General features: G+C 38.2%; 1 protein-coding gene and 1 non-coding gene across 2 annotated transcripts; one reads left to right on the top strand and one right to left on the bottom strand.

The window, feature by feature from the left end:
* Positions 1 to 12,874: 12,874 nt before the first annotated feature.
* Positions 12,875 to 15,980, bottom strand: LOC122401902 (esterase FE4-like). The gene is made up of 9 exons (XM_043404330.1): positions 15,780 to 15,980; positions 15,305 to 15,593; positions 15,028 to 15,213; positions 14,708 to 14,907; positions 14,377 to 14,545; positions 13,641 to 13,807; positions 13,437 to 13,581; positions 13,228 to 13,369; positions 12,875 to 13,119 (listed from the first exon to the last, which is right to left on the bottom strand). The coding sequence occupies exons 1-9, from the start codon at positions 15,969 to 15,971 to the stop codon at positions 12,948 to 12,950; spliced, it is 1,662 nt and encodes a 553-aa protein (XP_043260265.1). The 5' UTR covers positions 15,972 to 15,980; the 3' UTR covers positions 12,875 to 12,947.
* A 4,878-nt stretch (positions 15,981 to 20,858) lies between these two features.
* Trnaa-agc lies at positions 20,859 to 20,931 on the top strand. The gene has a single exon. It is a non-coding gene; the product is annotated as a tRNA-Ala (tRNA).
* The last annotated feature ends 380 nt before the right edge of the window (positions 20,932 to 21,311 follow it).

Below are 21,311 nucleotides of genomic sequence, written 5' to 3'. Positions count from 1 at the left end.
AAACCTAATTCAGACCTAACCCAGACCTTGAAATATGTTGTCAAGGTCACTGTTACGAAGATTTCTTTTTTATACATGTTAAATTTTCTATTTCAATTTTCTTCATTGATATTATCAGAAGTGGGAAAGATTTCAGCCATTGTTTCGAGAAATTTCATTATTCGATCATTAAAATCATATTGTTGACTCATAAATAAGAAAAATTTAAACATTGACAGTCTTTCATGATTGAATGAAATTTGCATCATTGTTTTTCACGTATCAATTTGAATATTTCAAACAAGTGTTCTACTTAAAATTATATTCCCCATATCTCAGCAATATTTTTTTCAATTTAATACATCAGAAACCAAAGATGATATTCAACGTATAAGCAAATTATCTGACGATGTTAAAACTGAATATTGCACTCAAAATAAAAAAAAAAACGCAATTTTTACTCCCTCGATGTTCGAAGCACATTTCAACGAACGAACAACAATGCGTGGAATAAAGTATAACGAACGAATCCTGTTTCGATCGATTTCGCGTGAATTGTTTTCGAAAATCGATATGAAAAAAATTGAATCGCGGGGGAAATTTGCAATTTGTTGGGTGGGAGGCGAGGATCGTTCGATTTGTAGGCATCGAGCGCGCCTCCCACGCTTCGACCTCTTTAACCTGATGTGTTCCTGGTAAAAAATCTCGTTCTCTATTGTTCCACCCTAATTAATGTCCGCAACAGTCTACGCCCCAGGTCCCTGCGTGCTGGTGTCCCTGAGTATCATACGTCCCTGCTACCTCGCGCTGTCACTTATCCAATATCTGTAAACAAAAAATGGTCATTGACAACGGGCGGGGCAAGACGAATGGGGGCCTCTTTCTCTACTATACGCCGCACACACCTTTCGTCGCACAGGCACGACAATGACAGGAAATTATAACGACGTCACGAACAATCCACCTAACATCAACCCTGTATGCACTTATGCACACACTTGACCTTGATAGTTCAACAAATATCACCCAGAATCCTATTTTCCACGTATCTTACAAACTTTTCAATTTTCACTTCGACGAACCAACGTTAATAATCTTAGAATGTTACAATATTAATTATTTTATTATTTTATTATGTTCCCTTTAACGAGATGCTTGTACATTTATTGCCACTAAATAAATAAATAGCCGAATATACGCTGTGTAAATGCAAGGAGGTCGCTTTGAACATCTATTATTCAAAAAGAGACTTTGCAGCTTGAAAATAGGATCAAATGGAACACATGTTTTTGTATGAATAAATAAATAGTCGAATATACGCTGTTTAAATGCAAGGAGGTCGCTTTGAACATCTATTATTCAAAAAGAGACTTTACAACTTGGATCAATAGGATCAAATGGAACACATGTTTCTATATGAACTTTTACTATAATTTTCTTGAGTAGAAGCTATAGTACGCTCTAACTATCGAATATTTTTACATCTAAGGCAGAGTCTACCAGTTACCTAATTAATGGACCAGTTTTCCTTTTCTTTCCACATTCGTTTCCGTCACAAATAACAAAATTGTGAAAGATTGATATGTTTGCTCAAAGAGAGCGTCGCGGAAGGAAACGCGTGTTCCGTAGTGTGTTAACGCGATAAGGAATGGGCACTGATAAATTGCAGAGTGGAAAAAGGAGTGGGGAACCGCGTCGAACAGCGTTATGTTCGATAAGCGTCCGGGGAACGAGCTTTTTTTTAAATACAAAATGTCGCCTCGCGTAACAGGTTAGCACGCAGCGAGTAGGTGAACTTTACAAATGTAACGTGGCCGCGTTTATCGGTAATACATCGCTTTACCTTCTGTTTTCCTGGGTAATTGCAAACTTTACTTAGTTTACAACGATTTGTTACATCCCCGTCGCGAATATGTGGAAAATTGCAATACAGTACGCCACCAGCGACGATATCGCGACCATCTTGGCCTGGATTTCTTAAGAATTTTTGTGGAGCACTGTACACTCGCGACGGGCGCTTAGAAAACATTTTTTTCTACAACATTACATAATTTTGCAACGTAAGAATTTTTCTATGTATTTATATATGATTGTATCAACTTTTCTGTAATAAAATATTGTTAATTGTGCTTTCTTGCACCTCCATTGTATATTTATCTTCAATTCTGAACGATATATTTTGTTTAATCCATTTGTCCATGTTTTATACAATGCAATAATGATGTACGATTATTAATAATTTGTGAAATTTCATTGTGAGTCTTACGAAAGTCGAACAACGCGTGTGAAATGCCGAAACTTTGAACACGTGTAGCTTCAAAACTACTTATGCTTTTTGCATAAATGAGCCGCCGTTAGAAGCGGTGAACCTTCCCCTTTAAAATGGATTTTGGTTTTTGTCGATCGGATTTTTTGTTTTCGAGATATCGATATTTATGTAAAGGGGGGATTTTTCAATTTTACAAAAGCCCACTAACGAGTATTAAAAATAGTAAAACTTCAAACACGTGCAGTTTTAAAACTACTTATGCTTCTTGCATAAATAAGCCGCCGTTAGAAGCGGCGAACCTTCCCCTTTAAAGTGGCTTTTTGTTTTTATCAATCAGACTTCCCATTTTTGAGATATCGTAATTTATGTAAAGGGGGAATTTTTCAATTTTACAAAAGCCCACTAACAAGTATTAAAAATTCTCAAAGTTTAGATGCTCGCTGTTCTGAAACTACTCATGCTTTTTGCATAAATGAGCCGCCGTTAGAAGCGGCGAACCTTCCCCTTTAAAGTGGCTTTTTGTTTTTATCAATCAGACTTCCCATTTTTGAGATATCGTAATTTATGTAAGGGGGGAATTTTTCAATTTTACGAAAACTCACTAACGCCTATTAAAAATAGTAAAACTTTAGGCGCGTGCTGTTCCGAAACTACTACGGTTTTATTAATTATTAAGGTATTGTTAGAAGCGGTGAACCTTCCCCTTTAAGATGGCTTTTGGTTTTTGACGATCAGAATTCCCATTTTTGAGATATCGTAATTTATGTAAAGGGAGAATTTTTCAATTTTACAAAAGCCCACTAACGCCTATTAAAAATAGTAAAACTTTAGGCGCGTGCAGTTTCGAAACTACTAGGGTTTTATTAATTGTTAAGGTATTGTTAGAAGCGGTGAACCTTCCCCTTTAAAGTGACTTTTGGTTTTCGTCTATCGGACTATCCGTTTTCGAGATATCGTAATTTATGTAAAGGGGTATTTTTCTTAATTTGACTATCTCTGTCTCCGTCTGACGCGTCGCGCTTGGACCTCTTTGTCGCACGTGAGTCGTGACAGTCACGTGACCAGGAAGACGTAGTATTTACTACGCACTGTTTACTATTTTACGCGCGCGAGTTCATTCATAACAATGAAACGTAAACAAAGGCTTCGGACCGTCGTATCTCCGAAACTAGCCACCGCATCGACTTGAAATTAAAATCGCTATATCTACGGAACTAATTACGCTATCGACTCGCACAAACGCTCGTTTTAAAGGGCATTTCATCCCCTATCTGATGACTATAAAAACTATTACAATTTATTTTATCTTCTATGTTTATTTTGCAATTTACTTTGACGCGATCGACTTGAAACTAAAATTGCTATATCTCCGGAACTAATTACGCTATCGACTCTCACAAACGCTCATTTTAAAGGGCATTTCATCCTCCATCTAATGATCACCTACTATAAGTTTTGCTATCTTCTAAGTTTATTTTCACATTTATTTTTACTCTGCATATCCAAAATAGTTTCAGCACTTCCTATTGACCATACGACTGGGTGTTCCATAAAACTGGATCATAAATTGTCTATTTAATTGCAGATGAATTTAAATTTGTGTACAGGGTGTTTGCATAATTACTCATTTTTTCGTAAATAATTGTTTTCTCGGGAATTAACTACTGTATCGACTCTTTTACTCGCTTTAGAACGCTCACGAACTGTTTCGTTGTCGATTGTAACCGTGGCTCGACTCGTTACTCGATGTTTCTACTTTCCTAATAATCGCATGTCTCGTCGGTTCTAACCCATTTCTTTCCATGGCTTCGTTCCGTTTTACACCTATAGTGGTATCAAATGACCAAATATAAAACACCTAAAAAATAATAGAAACGCACCCAAATAAAGAAAATCCGAAACTTGATATCTATTTCCATATTCACAACGGGATTACTATGATAAAATGAAGTAGCGTGTATACAATCATCGAGAATCAGAATTAATCATCATTTATGGGGAAACATTAATATCGACAAAATTATAAAACTCTCAAAACCAAATACTATTGAAGTTTTAAAAATAAATATAAAAGAAGAAAACAAGACAAAGAAAAGGGAATCCCTTTAATGTACAGGAACCCGGTATGTGACCCGGATCATCGATTTTTGACAAAATAAATATTAAATGCAGAAAACAAGATCTGAAACTGTAGAAACAATAATGGGGCAAGAAATAACCCAGAGAGTATCCCTAAAATATAAATATAATTTAAAAAGAAAACTGTAATTATGTTAAAAAAATACCTCTTCGGAGGTGATTCGATCACTTCCGCCCGGTGGGTTTCACAACGTCATCATCGAACGTTAATTCATTGAAGGGAATCAGAATAAACTCCTGCAATGTTGATACTTCTCTAATATCATGACAACGAGCGCAGGCCACCTCCTTGACGTCGGTTTAATCTGTTTGGCACATCTCGTACGGTTTTTAAGATCAAAGAAAACTCACGTTATTCCCCGGATATTTCCGGATATTTTTTAACCTTTCCAGTGCAAACATTCTCTCTATATATATAAATTAATATTTCCCTTCGACAGCTGCAAAGGAAGCTCTGTCAGGAGATATTTAGAAACTTTACGATTCTTTATTTAAATTAATTTATAGCTACATGAATTTTATTCGAGAAAGTTATTAATAACTTGGTAAGAACTGATAGCGAATTACAATTAAAAATAAAAGTTGAAATGTCAGAAAAAAAAAAACAAACTAAATGAAGGGGTTATCTTTACTAAAATAATTCATAGTAAATAGTTATATAGCGTCTCCCAGGCGATTTCGATAACCAACGTGAGCATTGCTTCTCGTCGTAGAAACTTGAAATTGTAAGATATTTTCCCTTCAATATCTAAATTCAACACACGAACACCTAATAAGAAAAACCGATCAACCGTACTGCAGCCTCACAGTAGACCACATCCTATACCAGTGCAGAAGAACCGAACCCCAAAGACAGAAATATGGGATAAAACCGGACACAGCTCAGGCTCACGTAAGTGACACTTGAAAATTTCTCAAAGAAACAAATATAGCGCGCGAGGAGGCATCCGCCGCCAATGACCTCGCAGTCGGCGTAAAAAACACAAAGAAGAAGAAGAAGAAGAGTGTTTTGTACAGAATTAACTAAATTATTATTAACAAAGCTTCACGCGAAACACACACACATAGTCATCAACGCCTTCGATCGAAACTCTCACATAATATAACCGCATTCATTCATGACAAACCTAAAGGTTGCTTACAAACTAATGGAATAACGTCTGAACCTTGTTATGTCTCTCGAGTTATGCAAATGCAAATACATAACTGGTGTTGTAAAAGTTTCTGTGTCCATTTCCCCCTCGAGTTGCTCCAGTTTCGTCAACAACGGAAAACGGAACAGCCTGCTAGTCCCCTAAACGAGCTGCCAGCTGTGTGAAACCCCTGGGTGGAAACAGGACACAACGCGTACGGGTCGATGACTGTGACACGTTTAATGAATAACGGGGAGCCACCCTCTCTCGGAGGGGTTGGAAAATGACCCCCTGCAACCTCGTGTTATCCTACTACCAAACCGCCCTTGTTTTCCAATAAACACAAAGTGTGCAGCCCTTGGGCAAGGGTTGCCCGGTAGAAAATCAGAGTCGTCGCCACCCTCGAGAGGGTGGAGGCTCGTTAGGTCGACTATTTACGACTATTACGTCCACGGGGAACGTTTAAATTGGAAACCGATAAGTTTGCTATCGGAAATATTGGCTCGACCTTCTGGGATTGATGACGGCCTGCTCCATTTCCGGTCGAGTCTTCGCCGAGCGTGCGAGCGTTACGCGTTCGATTTATCGATTCTCGGTTAGGTCGGAACCTCTAGTTCTCGTATGCAGCCCCGTTCCGAGAACCAATCGGGAATTCCTATTCCCGATCACCGTGCACCCCCCGTATTTATTGGCTATCGAACCGCCCGATACGCACCCCCGCAACGCTGATGAACTCTCGATACCTCAAGTTCTCTCAAGATTCGCCCGGGCGTCGATTGTCTTACATGGCGGACGCCATTGATCCGTGGGAACGCAGAATGGGAAAGGGAAACGAGAGAAAATGTTAAAAGGGACGCACGAAAATGGAAAATGGAGGTTAACTCGACGACTTACACGCCACCAGAATCATGCAATTTAATATTTAGGGTCCCCTCAGATCAGAGTAATCCAAAATCTTACATTTTAAATGTGTGTTCAGGGGTTTAAAATAATTTTCAATTCGATGAAAAGTATAAATACTTAGATAATTATTATAGCTGGTATAGCTTTCTAGAGGGCTGTCTAAGCCCCTAAACATAATAATTTGTATCTTACGTATTTCTTATATTTCTGCATATTAAATGCATTCTGTAGTTTTTTGAGGATTAAAATTTCCCATAAATGCATAAACATCAGTCTAAGATCTAGGTTAGGTCTGAATTAGGTTTGGGTTAGGTCTGGGTTAGGTCTGAATCAGGTTTGGGTTAGGTCTGGATTAGATTTAGATTAGATCTGGGTTAGGTCTGGATTAGGTCTGACTTAGGTTTGGGTTAGGTCTGGGTTAGGTCTGAATTAGGTCTGGGTTAGGTCTGGATTAGATCTAATTTAGGTCTGGGTTAGGTCTGGATTAGATCTAGATTAGATCTGGGTTAGGTCTGGATTAGGTCTAATTTAGATCTGGGTTAGGTCTGGATTAGATCTAGATTAGATCTGGGTTAGGTCTGGATTAGGTCTAATTTAGGTCTGGGTTAGGTCTGGGTTAGGTCTGGGTTATATTAATTATTAATAATATATAGAAATTTGTGAAATTTACTTTTTTTTTTTTCTTGATACCCAGTGTTTTGGCAGTGTTCTCAACAGGGGGTGAGTGATAGGCACATGTGAGGTATATGCACGTGATGGGACCTGAAAATTAAATATTTAGAGAATTATTATAGCTGGTAGACGAAGTATATTGTGTTTCTATTTTTAAATATAATAGTATTCCCGTCGATGTTTGAATATTAATAATAATTAGACAGCGAATCTTTATGCAAATTCACATTTTTATTAATGGAAATAATGAATTGGGAGCTTTCTAGAGGGCTGTCTAAACCCCTAAACATAATAATTTGTATCTTACGTATTTCTTACATTTTTGCATATTAAATGCATTCTGTAGTTTTTTGAGGATTAAAGTCTCCCATAAATGCATAAACATTCGCAGTCTAAGATCTAGGTTAGGTCTGGGTTAGGTCTGAATTAGGTCTGGATTAGGCCTGAATTAGGTCTGGATTAGATCTAGATTAGATCTGGGTTAGGTCTGGCTTATATTAATTATTAATAATATATTGAAATTTATGAAAAATCTTTATACAATTTCCACGAGGACCGTTACTCCTATCAATAATTCTGTAACCCTGTTCATGTAGTAATACCATCCGTAATACCTCTTTCTCCCATTCGGTTTCGGTAAACTCTGGCCTCCGTCTCTGATCTCCGTCGAGTGATAATTAAAATTCTAGAAATTATTTCAATTAAATACGTTGTAGTTCAGAAATAATACACGTCAGTCAATCTATTATATTTTGGGGATGTTTCGGAGGTAGTTAGGCGACGGTTTATGGCAGGGTTAGGGGCTGAATGCGACTCTGACGAGTTGCAGGCTTCATTGTTTACGACCAGACGTCGCCATCTTGAAGAACAAGGGACTATGTCCTGAAGGGTCTGCCCATGGAATGGAGAGGAGGACACCCAAGAACCTTTAAAAAACTCGATCGTCAATTACATTATACTTCCAATAGTCTGATAAAAAATGTTTCAGACAAGAGTCAATCAGTTTCTGATCAGCTGCAAGAGATCAAGGTTATCTTCATTTTTTTAAATCTCATTGCATATTTTTTCTTTATATTATTATAACTCGTGTCAAGACGAATTCAACGACCTGGTATACCATGACCTTCGAATGACCTTGACTTTAGAAATTTAGGTTTAATCTTTAATTTATGTTTAATTAGGTATTATAGCTACAAACTGGTACACTTAGACGACTGAAATTTTGCTCACAAGAAAATGATTTACAATTCGAGCACTTATTGTAAATTAATTCAAATAAAATAATTTTCACTATTAACGATTCTATTAATTAAACCTAAATTTCTGACTAATTGTTCATGATATACCGAGTCTTTAAATTCGTCATAACGGGCTACACTAATACAAAGCAAAAAATATGCAATGCCATTTTAAAACAATGAAAATGACCTTGATTTTTTACAATAAAAAAATTTTCTTTGACATTCTTTATATCTGAACTTGCACCTGGCAAGAAACTGATTAACTTTAAAGAAAAATAAATCTAGATAGGATTAATACATTACACTAATATTCTTGATTAATACATAAACAATTACAAGTAACATTCTCCTCTCTGTTTTAATTCATCTAGTACTCTTTAACACTTTTTACTTCCACGTTCCTATCTACATTTTCACGCTATTTCAGCTCCTCGCCTACCACACATACATACATACACATCATTGCTAACTTACAGGAAGATTATTCCACGACGCCAACAAAGATTTCGCACCCGGTAACCCGATACGCGAATCCAGACGCCATGTTTACGGTAATGGCGCGATGGCGGCGATCAGGAGAACTATAAAGCATCCCCGGGTCGACAGCAGGGTGGTTTCACCCTCCGATCGTGGCTCAACGCGGACGCAATCACCTACCCAGCTACTCGTCGATGCATCTCCGTCCCCGCATGCTCGCCTGGCAAGGTGGCGGGCACCGGCGACGCTTCGTCCCTCGAAAGGAACCGATAAAAACCTCCGCAGCATCTTTTTCTCCAACCGACTTTCAACGAGCAGACCGACTGGAGACAGGGCAGAGAGACCTTGGACCCCCTGCGTTCAGCCACTTAAGCAACCGGCGTCTCACTGCGGCCAGGATCCTATGGCGAACGAGGGGGTTCGCGACCGATGTCGCAGGGTTCCGCCGCGCGATTTATGATGTCTTTTTACCCCTCCTATATACACCCTTATTTCGTTTTTCTTCGATCTCTCTTTTTTATTCGACTTTCCTTGGCCGCCTCGAACCGTGCACACGCACACCGATCCCCCGGGTTATCGATCTCTGCCGATGATGGCTGACAGCGCCAGCGCGCCACCCCCGTCGCGCGCATAACCGACCCGCGTCCCGACGCGCGCAACGCCCGTCAACCCCCTTCGCGATTACTAATTTCAGTTTTACTCGTTTCTCCGTTGAATCGCGGACACGACGATATATTTATTTACGCTTCGTACATTCCTTGAAACGAGGATGTTGAAAAGAAGCCTTTCGTCCAGGGTCGTTGGATCTGGACACTTGCTATGCAAGTTGTCGATCTTTCAACTATTGCAACTTTGCGAGCGAAGGTCGAACAACTTCTTGGGGTCATTTTTAGGTTGAATTTTCTCTCAGGTCCCTTTTACACAAGGAAGAGAGAGTACAATGTACATTATTTCTTATGCAACTGAAATCACTATTTAAAGATTACCTCCATGAATGTTGATATCTCAGACTTCTTTGCTGTTTTATTTGAACGAGGAAGCTATATTATGTGAAATTCTGGGATTGCGTTAAAATATGATCAAAGACCGAGTTAGAAGATTAAATAGCGAGTGAAAGCTTGCATAAATGAAATGATCGAAAGGTTCAGCTGGTGAAAACTACCCCCGAGAGGCGGCCAGGTTCCTTTTCTGTGCTCCTGTTGTAAAAAGCCTCGAGCCATCCCAAATCGAAGCCCGTTTGACCGCGAAGCCCACACCATCCCTGCTGGGGCGAGCCAAAGGGTACATTTTTCGAGTACTCGGTACCTTTCTCGATGGTATGAGCCACTGATCCGACATTCCTTCTTTCGACTGCCGACGAGACTTCAGAACCTGACGAGTCTGTGAGAGACAACGACATTGGGGAGCCATCCTCCGATGAGACGATGCAACCGTAGACGCCTGGTACGCGAAAATGATAAAAGAGAAACCGAATCGAGAGAGGTCGACGAAAACGGGAAACGGTACGCGAATTATGAAAGAAGGTGAAAGGTGAAAGAGATCAACTCGACGTCATGGAAACCTGATACGCAGAAACTGAAGATCATCTCGACGCGAGGTTCAAGTATAGTGCAACCGGTGCATCCTTTTTGTACCACGAGATAATTTTTAAACGAGAAATCAGAAATTAGATCTGAGATTTACTTTGCACAGTTACACCTGACGAGTCTCGATCAATTTTTTGATCATCCATTTTATCAAATTTGAGAGGTCATTAGAAGGTTTTTGAGTAGTTCTTTTGCTAGGGAGCTGAGAGACTTTTATGAAGTTGTGTAAAATATAGATGGGATAGAAAATTCATTTGTTTCGGTGTTGAGAACACTGTCAAAACTCTGAGTATCAAGAAAAAAAAAAAAATAAATTTCAATATATTATTAATGGTTAATATAACCCAGACCTAACCAAGACCTAAATTAGACCTAATCCAGACCTAACCCAGATCTAATCTAGATCTAACCCAGACCTAACCCAGATCTAAATTAGACCTAATCCAGACCTAACCCAGATCTAAATTAGACCTAATCCAGACCTAACCCAGATCTAATCTAGATCTAACCCAGACCTAACCCAGATCTAATCTAGATCTAACCCAGACCTAACCCAGATCTAATCTAGATCTAATCCAGACCTAACCCAGATCTAATCTAGACCTAATCCAGACTTAACCCTGCTCCAATCGATTCGATAGAGTGAACGAAAGGGAAGTGGCAGAACTGGTCCAGGGAAACGACTTGCAAGATGAAATGGACACCAGCTGCCCTTCCATGCGAGCCTGGTCCAAAGATGTTGAAGATCATCTCGAGAAACGGCCCACTGTCGCAGCATCTCGATCATCTCTCCTGGCATCTTCGAGATCATTTAATTGCCCGACATCTTTCCGCGAAGTCGAGCAACAGAGATTGGCGCGGAAATTTAAGCGTCGCGTTTTCCTCATCCTCATCTCAATGCCCTCGTGGAACATCAGTACGATTAATATTAATAACACTGTAAATTAACATGCTAGAATCTATAGAAACCTACATAACACACTTGCTATACAAAGTATCGATATTATATTAATAAAGACGATGACTCCGTCGACTCGTTGCAAATAAAATTAAATACCAGTACTTTATAATGATATAGGTAAGAATGTAAAACAGTCTTTCGACAATATTCGAGTGAAAGATATTTTAAGATTAACTTTCAACCTTTTGTTTGAATGCCTTGAAAGTAGTCAAGGGCTGAGCTTGACTCTGATGAAAGTTGATTGTTAATTATGGTTTGCTCGAGTGGAGTGAACAAGATCTTCGTCCTGAAGGATCACTGTGTGAAGAGACATAGCGTTTGTAGACACGAGTTCTTGACAGATTTCTGTTTGAAGTGTTATTGATTCGACGAGAGCACGTGGTTCGTGGCTCGTGGCTGGAGGTCTCCTCGCGTTTCTGGTATCCTGGTACAAACGAAGCACAAAAGTGAGTGGTGAACAAATGGTAGATCGACGATGGCAACGTGGTAACGATTAGAAGAAAGAAAGCGAATGGTCAGTTCGTGGAATCGTTAAGATGGCGGGTCCTCCGCTTCTTTCGCGTCCCCGAGGCTAACGGTAATTCCACGGACGCCTCGTAACCTCTGTCGCCAGGCTATTGGTCGATGCATGATCGAACGGAGCTTCCTGCAAACTTATGCGATCTTGGTAAACACGGGACAGGAATGCGAGTGGTGAACCAATAGCCGAGGACGAAGCGAGACGAGAAGAACGCAAATGGTGCTCGATGAATGAAAGACGCGACCCAGTGGCTCTCTATGCGTCAGAACACATTTTGGGAACTTCCTTTTCAATTATTTAAACCAATATTTTGGTGAATCGTTTCGTAAAACCTAGAAACGAATAGAACATTTTCAAATATTTCAAAAACATGGTAGAAGGATAACTGGAAGTTTAAGGTCGATAAAAAAGTATCTGGAGTTATTTATCATCCTGAATTAACCCTTTGCACTCCAAATTATATTCCAATTTTGTTACCAGAGGCTCCCAATATGAATTTAAGTGTCTTGTTTGAAACATTCCTGTTAAAATAAGTGTTTCATTTACACTGTTGTTGCATTTTGTAACTTTCAAGCGTTATCTGTTTGGGTTGGACTTGAAAAAATGTCGAATGAGACTGAATAATAATTGATGGTAGAAGGATATCCAACTGGAAGTTTAAGGTCGATAAAAAAATATCTGGAGTTATTTATCATTCTGCATTAACCCTTTGCACTCCAAATTATACTCCAATTTTGTTACCAGAGGCTCCCAATATGAATTTAAGTGTCTTGTTTGAAACTTTCCTGTTAAAATAAGTGTTTCATTTACACTGTTGTTGCATTTTGTAACTTTCAAGCGTTATCTGTTTGGTTTGGACTTGAAAAAATGTCGAATGAGACTTGTTAAACATCGAAGTTTAAAATTCAAAAAGAGATATGTTTTAATGGTAAAAAAAGAGAGGAATTAAACAAGGAATAAGAATTAGCATAAATTTTTATAATGCAGTTGTATTCTACAATGTTTTGGTATGAATATAAGTATCATATCTGCTTTTTGGTTATACCTACCTTATTTGGTAAATTATATCACACATTTTCTGGAAGTATATTTTTATACTTCCTTTTCCAGTAATTATGCCTATCTTGCATGAGATTATTCTCCATTTTTAATTCTTGGTTGATGTTGAGGTAACTATCGTCGTTTCCTCTTGGTTCCCAATTCACTGTAATATCGTCGTCCATTTTCGAAGTTGGGTTTCTGAAAGAACAATGATCAATAGGCTGATAAAACCATAAAAAGTTATAAATCATAAGAAACCATAGAAAGTTATTAAAAATGATGTCAACATTGACGATTGTTACCAACCTGTCTTTAGCAAAATTAGTCCACAATTTAGTCATAATGTTCGTCATCTTCTCCACAGAGGAGTCCGGTTCAGGCAGATTTTTAAAGGCGGTTGAGTAAAACAAATAATTCAGTTCATCGCCGTGCGCAACCCCCGCCGTTCCTGCAATAAAAACAAACAAACATATACCATTTTTTACATCATTTTCCTGTAATAACATCGATCTCACCATCGTTCATGCCAAAAATATTTCTCATATATCCAAGAGGGGCCTCGTAGGTGAACAGATATTCGTAAATCGGCGCTGTGTTTCGAGTCGCCAAGATGTCCAACGATAGTAATTGTCCCCCATTGTAGAAAACATCGCTTAACATCTAGAAAATGCAAACGAAATTAATGCAAAGCATATCGATCATCCTGATTCAGGCATTACCTTGCTGTATTCGTTTATATTATCCTTCGACACGTGCTTGTCTCCGTAATAGAATCTTCTCAAACATTCGCCGGATGCTCTTCTTATGTTTGAATCGGTGTAATTCAGATCGTTTGGCAGGAATAGCTCTGGCTCTGTGTTCAACGTTTCTATGCTGTCCAACATCACTGTTTAAATTAAAGAATACTTACTAATTATCACAAACATCTTAACACTTTACCGACCGATAGTCTATTAATCGACTGTTTTACCGGCTAACGCTTACCGACCGATAGCCTATTAATCAACTGTTTTATCGGCCGGCGTTTACCGACCGATAGCCGATTAATCAACCGCTACCGGTCGGTAAAGTGTTAAGGTACCATTTTAAACTGGTCTTCTCAACACTAATTAACAAATAATATCTGCAAAATAAATTTTTCTGGAACTTTCTAAGAACCAGAAATAAGCCAATTTATCAAATGGTTGCATAAGGAAATAAAAGTATAAAAACTTGGTATAATGGATATGAAGTTTCACGAGTGTAAAAGTCATGCTCAAACATGTTAACACTTTACCGACCGATAGCCTATTAATCGACTGTTTTACCGGCTAACGCTTACCGACTGATAGGCTATTAATCAACTGTTTTATCGGTCGGCGTTTACCGACTGATAGCCTATTAATCAACTGTTTTATCGGTCGGTAAAGTGTTAACAGTGGTAAATGGAAGGTTAAAAGTCGCCGCAATGCATACGTTGTGCAAAGAATTTAGACTCGTCAGCAACGGTTCCAGCCATCACTGGCACGTCAGCGATTTTTCCAGACTTCAGAAGGGTCCATGGATCGGTCGACAGAAATATATCCTGGCCCAAATCGACCTCCACCGATGGAACGAAAGCGTGCATGAATCCATTCAGTATGTTCTGTATTAAAACATCGAAAACCTTGTTTGAGCATATTTTACACATTTCACGATTAATTTAATCACGATGCCTTAAAAATAGCCTTGGTAGCCTGGGTAAATTATGAAAAATTGAAGAGATTCGAGTTGCAGAAATCCACTATCCTAAATTAAATTACTTCACCTGATTCTTCATGATCTCGTTCGACGCTTCGTAGATGTCTTTAACGTGAATTTCTGTCAATTTCTGCACCAATTCTGCGGTGTCTGTAGTCTGTATTCCTAGAGCCTCGCCTAACATAAAGGCCTGTTCTCTTGGATTGTACGCTATACTCCAAGGATTAACCACGCTTCCACTTTGCTCGATAACGCCGTTGAATAAGCCTAAAGTGTAACAGGAAGATGAGTATCGGGTCGTGATAGAGTTTAAACACAGATTCGGGCATGTTAAGAATTCAACAAGCTTTCAATACGAAGAGCATGTCTAATGAAACTCTTTGCTACCTTCTGACATGGGAGACAACATGTGATACTGAACAGAAGCTCCCCCAAAGCTCTGACCAAAGATAGTGACTCTATTTGGACAGCCCCCGAAGAAGTGTATGTTATCCTTCACCCACTTCAACGCCATAACCTGGTCTTTCATGCCAGCGTTCCCAGGAGCGTGTTTGTCTCCAGTGTTCAGGAATCCTAAAATACACACAGAAATAGATAGTATATCCATTTCAGAGCGATTCTATGAAACGTAAAGAGCTTCTCAGAAGCTTATCCTTCAGTTTACCTAGCACTCCAAGCCTGAAATTAACGGTGACGAGCACCACGTCGTTCTCGAGCAAGAAGTCCGGCCCAAAGAGCATGTCGTCGCCCAAGCCAGAGTCCCAGCCATCAGGATGAAACCATACCATAACTGCTTTACGAGCTTCCTTGTCCAGCGCTGGGGTGTACACGTTCAGATAGAGGCAATCCTCATCGCCGACAAGCCCGTTTTTGAATATGCAAAAGAAGGGACACGTGGAACGCTGTTTGGATGCGTCGTACACTCCCTCCCACGAGTCTGCTGGCTCTGGCATCTACACATTAGATTAGAGTGATTTATACTTGGATTTCGTTACCAGAAAACATGCTGAACTCATTGACAGTCTATCTAATGCTACAATTCCTAAAGTGGAGTCCAATTTATGAAGTTTTACTCTGTATTCTGTCGCTGATCATCATTGCAACAGTCAGCTCACAGACTACTGGTGAGTTTTACTTACTCGAAACTTATTAGGTCCAACATTTGGTGCCGCGTAAGGTATACCCTTGAAACTGTAGTATGCTTTATTGTGGAGGACAGTCTCCGTTTTCAGTCCCTTCAGCATACCCTGAGGGATCTCCAATTGGACGTCTTGGTCGGCATGTGCCCAGGCGAGCACGAAACCATAAAGGACCCACTTGTTCAGCCACATGTCGAAGACACCAACCTGCAAATAGTCGATTTCTGTATCCTAGCGTTGCTTTTATAGAGGCCACGAGCGATCTGAAAAACAACCAGTCGGAGGAACGGATTACGCAACCATGCGCGAGCGTGATACGCACAAGCATGGATTATCCACCCGGACAATTTCCCCGCTGTAATGAACAAAGATGATATTCGGATAGTTAAGTATCGGATATCCTGAAGTTATCCTAATCTTCGAATTATCCTCGTCGTGACTCGACGTGAACGTTTCCGGAATTATTCGACAAAACAGCCAGTGAAATCAAACGTCAAATAAATGTTTTCGCGATTAAAGCGAAAATTGCCGTGCATTATTCAGGGCTGCCATTAGACACGCATGCATGATTTACAGAAGCATCGGGACCGTGAAACTAGCTCGAATTAGGCGTGGAACCTTCGGGATCGAGAATTCTTACCGGAAAGGGAGACTTAAAATAATTTTTCTGGGGAAGTTTCAAAGATTGAAAGCTCAATTTTGCAATGATCCTCTTAAAGGTTGATTTTTGAATTTTTCTTGGTGTTTTATTTCACTTCGAATGTGGAAGCATTAAGCATTTCATTTTTCATGATTGTTGCTAATCACGGTCTTGAGCACAGTTAAATAAACAATTAGCTTCATTTTAAACACCATCGTCTCAGAGAATGCCCAAACAATTGCCAAATAAAAGATTCAAAATGATTATTTTTATAGTAGATTACCTTTTTCTCATTGAATATTAACACGTTGACTGCCAGTTTAAAATCCTGAAATTGTTAAATTGTTAAATCCTAACCTCGTTACAAATTTACGAAGCCTATTAAAATTGATTTTTTTTTAACATTTCAATTTGAGAATTCATTGTTTCAGTTTCACTGTTGAAAGTTCTGTGACCCATATGTGGGTCACGTGGCAGTCAAAGTGTTAAAGACAACTATTTTCCAAACAATATCGTTGATTGCATTTACAAGGCAAAAAATAAATTCAATCTCATTTGAAATCGACGACTTTCGTTCTATCACGTTGACTGTCTAAAAACTTTCATTTTAGGCAATTGTAAACTACTCAACTTAAAAATTGTCGTAATAGTTGCCTTTCTAACCTTGTTAAAATTTACGAAGCCTATTAAAATTGATTTTTTTTAACATTTCAACTTGAGAATTCATTGTTTTAGTTTCACTGTTGAAAGTTCTGTCACCCATATGTGGGTCACGTGGCAGTCAAAGTGTTAATGTTTTATCGATTGGAAATATTGGACACTGCATTCTACCAATCGAATATTAACACTAAATCTACCACGAACCGGTCAAAAGACCGTTTTTATAATTTTGTTTAGAATTTCTAACGCACAATGTTATTTTAGCGCACGATTTAACGTCACGATTTTTCTTATAGCATACGTACAATGAATTTTTCAATATTCACTTCTATTCTTATTGTTTATTTTCTGAGAAAAATATGTAGTCTCTTTCGCCTATAACGATCGGGCGTCTTATTTTGGCCTCTAGAATCTCCCATTAAAATTTGTCCCAGGAGTGGCCGAACACCCTGTATATAGTCCAGTATTCAGTTTCCATTGTCTTAAAACAGTTTAATAACGCGTCTTAAAAATAGTAAAACTTTAGACGCGTGCAGTTCCGAAACAACTAGGGACTTATTAATTATTAAGATATTGTTAGAAGCGGCAAGGCCTCCCCTTTAAAACGGTTTTTGGTTTTTGACGATCGGACTTACCGTTTTCGAGATATCGTAATTTATGTAAAAGGTAATTTTTTAAATTCCGCTGTCTCTCGCTTCCCCGTGTTAGACAAGGCTATTAACGCGTATTAAAAATAGTTAAACTTTAGACGCGTGCAGTTCCGAAACTACTAGGGTTTTCTTAATTATCGAACCACTGTTGGCAGCGGTGAACCTTCCCCTTTAAAACGGTTTTTGGTTTTTGTCGATCGGACTTACCGTTTTCGAGATATCGTAATTTATGTAAAGGGGTATTTTTTTTAATTTGACTATCGCTGTCTCCGTCTGACGCGTCGCGCCGGACCTCTTTGTCTCGCACGTGACACGTGACTAGCGTGGCCCAGTGACCTAGTTTCTCTCGGAGCACGTGCGGTCAACGACCTTGACCAGCGGAAAGTAAACAAACACTTCCGGACCCTATATCTCCGAAACTAGCCACCGCATCGACTTGAAACTAAAATCGCTATATCTCCGGAACTAATTACGCTATCGACTCGCACAAACGCTCGTTTTAAAGGGCATTTCATCCCCTATCTGATGACTATAAAAACTATTATAATTTATTTTATCTTCCATGCTTATTTTGCAATTTACTTTCACGCGATCGACTTGAAACTAAAATCCTCATATCTCCGGAACTAATTACGCTATCGACTCGCACAAACGCTCATTTTAAAGGGCATTTCATCCCCCATCTGATGACTATAAAAACTATTACAATTTATTTTATCTTCCATGTCTATTTTGCAATTTACTTTCACGCGATCGACTTGAAACTAAAATCCTCATATCTCCGGAACTAATTACGCTATCGACTCGCACAAACGCTCGTTTTAAAGGGCATTTCATCCTCTATCTAATAACCTTATCACCTACTATAATTTTTGCTATCTTCTATGTTTATTTTCACATTTACTTTGACGCTACATACCTAATGAAGTTTCAACAATTCCTTCTGATCACACGACTGTATATTATACGATATAATGCAAAAATTAGGCGATTAGAAATGATGTGACCGGTCATGGTAGGAATAGGTATACACGAAGTGTCGGTAGGTTTAGTGTTAAGGGCTACTTTTTCTTTTTATTAATAGTTTAACGTCGCATCAACTACATGGTTATTAGCGACATCGGCACAATTAATAATACTTATAATAACTTATTGAAAAGTCCAGTTTCTCTAAGAAATTAGAGTACGCTCCGCATTTTATGACCGACGAGGTTGTCTTCGAGCTCAGGTTCCAAACTATGTTGCATACGGGTCCTGTTCTATTTGGAGCAGTTTATCATGAGGTGTTCAATCGTCATTCTCTCAGAGCACTTATCACATATAGGTGCAGGGTCTCGTGACAGTAAGTAAGAGTGAGTCATTCTAGAATGTCCAATCCTTATGCGAGTAAATATCACTTGTTCCCTTCTTGGTGTCATTAATTTCCTTTCTTCAGTAGAGTGATAAAAAAAACTCACAGTAAATCTTTTAATATGAGAAGGAGCTTTACATATCCATTCCTCTTCCCATTTCATTTTTAGTTTCATTTTAATTTCTTTTAGCCCTGTTCCTTATAAAATCGATTGAAAACAAGTGCAAGGCTTAAATCTTCCGAGGAAATAATTCTTTTCCTTCGATGTTATTGTAAGAAGACGAAAAGAAACGCCTAATTCGCGGATAAGTTGATGAGGGGAGAATGTCCTGTGTCGTTTACAGGAGCATAGAGATGGAAAATTTGCACGGTGAAAATTGTAAAGTTACAACACAGTTAACACTCACCTTCGTCGCGCTCCTACTATCCTAGTAACATATTTAATATTACTTGATATTTACGTTAAATTATTAAATTAAACAATTTAGCGACCCGGTCGAAGGGTTTTCCATTGGCGTTAATGGGAGTGAGATGTATTTTTGCATCGATTTAGACAAATCAGAGCGTAAAGACGGCCTACGTAACGTGTCCAGAGAGAAATTTACACGGTTTACGTGAAAAAAATGGCGGTCAGCTAAGGAAATTGCGTGCAAAGTGGATTTTCTAGGCATGGAGGATCCTGGAGATTAGGCCTACGTTTTTCTGTTACGTTAATTTCGAAATAGTTCACGAAATTTCACGGTAGACCCGGGATTTAAGTTGCTGAAACCTTGGAAACTCTTGGAAAAGCACAGGCAATCATTATCGAGAGAAAATTGGCGGGGATTGAGGGTAATCGTTCCGGGTCAATACTCGAACTGATCGAAACGTGTAGTTCAGTAGGATCGATCTTCCTCAGCGACCTGTTTCCCTGCTACTCGAGCACCACTCAGCACACCCTCTGGATTTCCACAGAGCGTGCGTGTACAAGGGCATTTCTTTGTCCCTTTCAGAACGTACACCAGTGGTTCTCATCCAGCAATCTCAGTGGTTCCAATTTTAATACCTAAAAAAATAAAAATATGATTAATGGGTTTTAATATCATTTTATTCAAATTAAACTGTGAAATTGTGTCTCTCAGTATTACGAAAAATCAATCATAAAACGATCGACAAAATTTTCTCTAAATTTATAATTTATTTACTGTTATTTTGTTGGGTATTCTTGTTTTAAATATTATGTTTTCGATACTGTCATATTGTCCCTTAAGTACCCTTCAATCATAAAATGATCGACAAAATTTTGTCAAAAATTTATAATTTATTTACAGTTATTTTGTTGAATATTCTTGATGCTTCATGAATTATATTTATTTTAAATATTATATTTTTCGATACTCTGTTGTATTGTCTTTTACATACTCTTCAATTATAAAATGATCGACTAAATTTTGTCAAAAATTTATAATTTATTTACAGTTATTTTGTTGAATATTCTTGATGCTTCATGAATTGTATTTATTTTAAATATTATGTTTTCGATACTCTGTAGTATTGTCTTTTACATACTCTTCAATCATAAAATGATCGACAAAATTTTGTCTAAATTTATATTTTATATTCTTGTTGTTTCATGAATTATATTTATTTTAAATATTATATTTTCGATACTCTGTTGTTCGTCCTTCAAAATCTATCTTACAGCTCATTGTAAGTTTTCTTCGTAATATTGTTCGAAAATATATTTTTACACTGAGGCTTTTAATTAACAATTCTCTTTTTGAACATGATTTTCAACCGGGGGCGTAGCTCAGATGGTAGAGCGCTCGCTTAGCATGCGAGAGGTACCGGGATCGATACCCGGCGCCTCCAAAAAGTTGAAATATTACTTTTTTTTATTTATCAAGCAACAAAAAAATATGTCCTACGATATAGAATATATAATTAACCAGCAGCAATTAATTAAATCTATTCTGAATGTAGTTAATTTTCTCCAATATATATATGTAATAACGACAATAATTTTGCACAGATTTGACCAATGAATATACAATGAAATTCTTATGAAATAGCCTGATATGATCCAAAGAAAGCTATTTAATAATATTATTAAATTTTATAATATTATTATTCTCTATTTAGAGAAAACTAAATTTTTAATTAAATATTATAAATTGACTATAGCAATATCGAACGAGTTGTGGATAAGTTGGTAGAGTGGTTGACTATAGCAATATCTTGAAATTAATATC

The sequence above is a fragment of the Colletes gigas genome, unplaced genomic scaffold (genome assembly GCF_013123115.1).
Source record: "Colletes gigas isolate AHSC1104 unplaced genomic scaffold, ASM1312311v1 Colletes_gigas_Sc00029, whole genome shotgun sequence".
NCBI lineage: Eukaryota > Metazoa > Arthropoda > Insecta > Hymenoptera > Colletidae > Colletes > Colletes gigas.
This window is presented reverse-complemented; position numbering and strand designations above follow the sequence as displayed.

Coding starts and splice junctions, on each gene's coding strand:
- LOC122401902 (XM_043404330.1), bottom strand. CDS start 15,971: ATGTGGCTGAACAAGTGGGTCCTTTATGGTTTCGTGCTCGCCTGGGCA. Junction 14,546..14,707: donor ACGAGATCATGAAGAATCAG/GTGAAGTAATTT, acceptor GTTTTAATACAG/AACATACTGAATGGATTCAT. Junction 13,808..14,376: donor GTCTAAATTCTTTGCACAAC/GTATGCATTGCG, acceptor TAATTTAAACAG/TGATGTTGGACAGCATAGAA.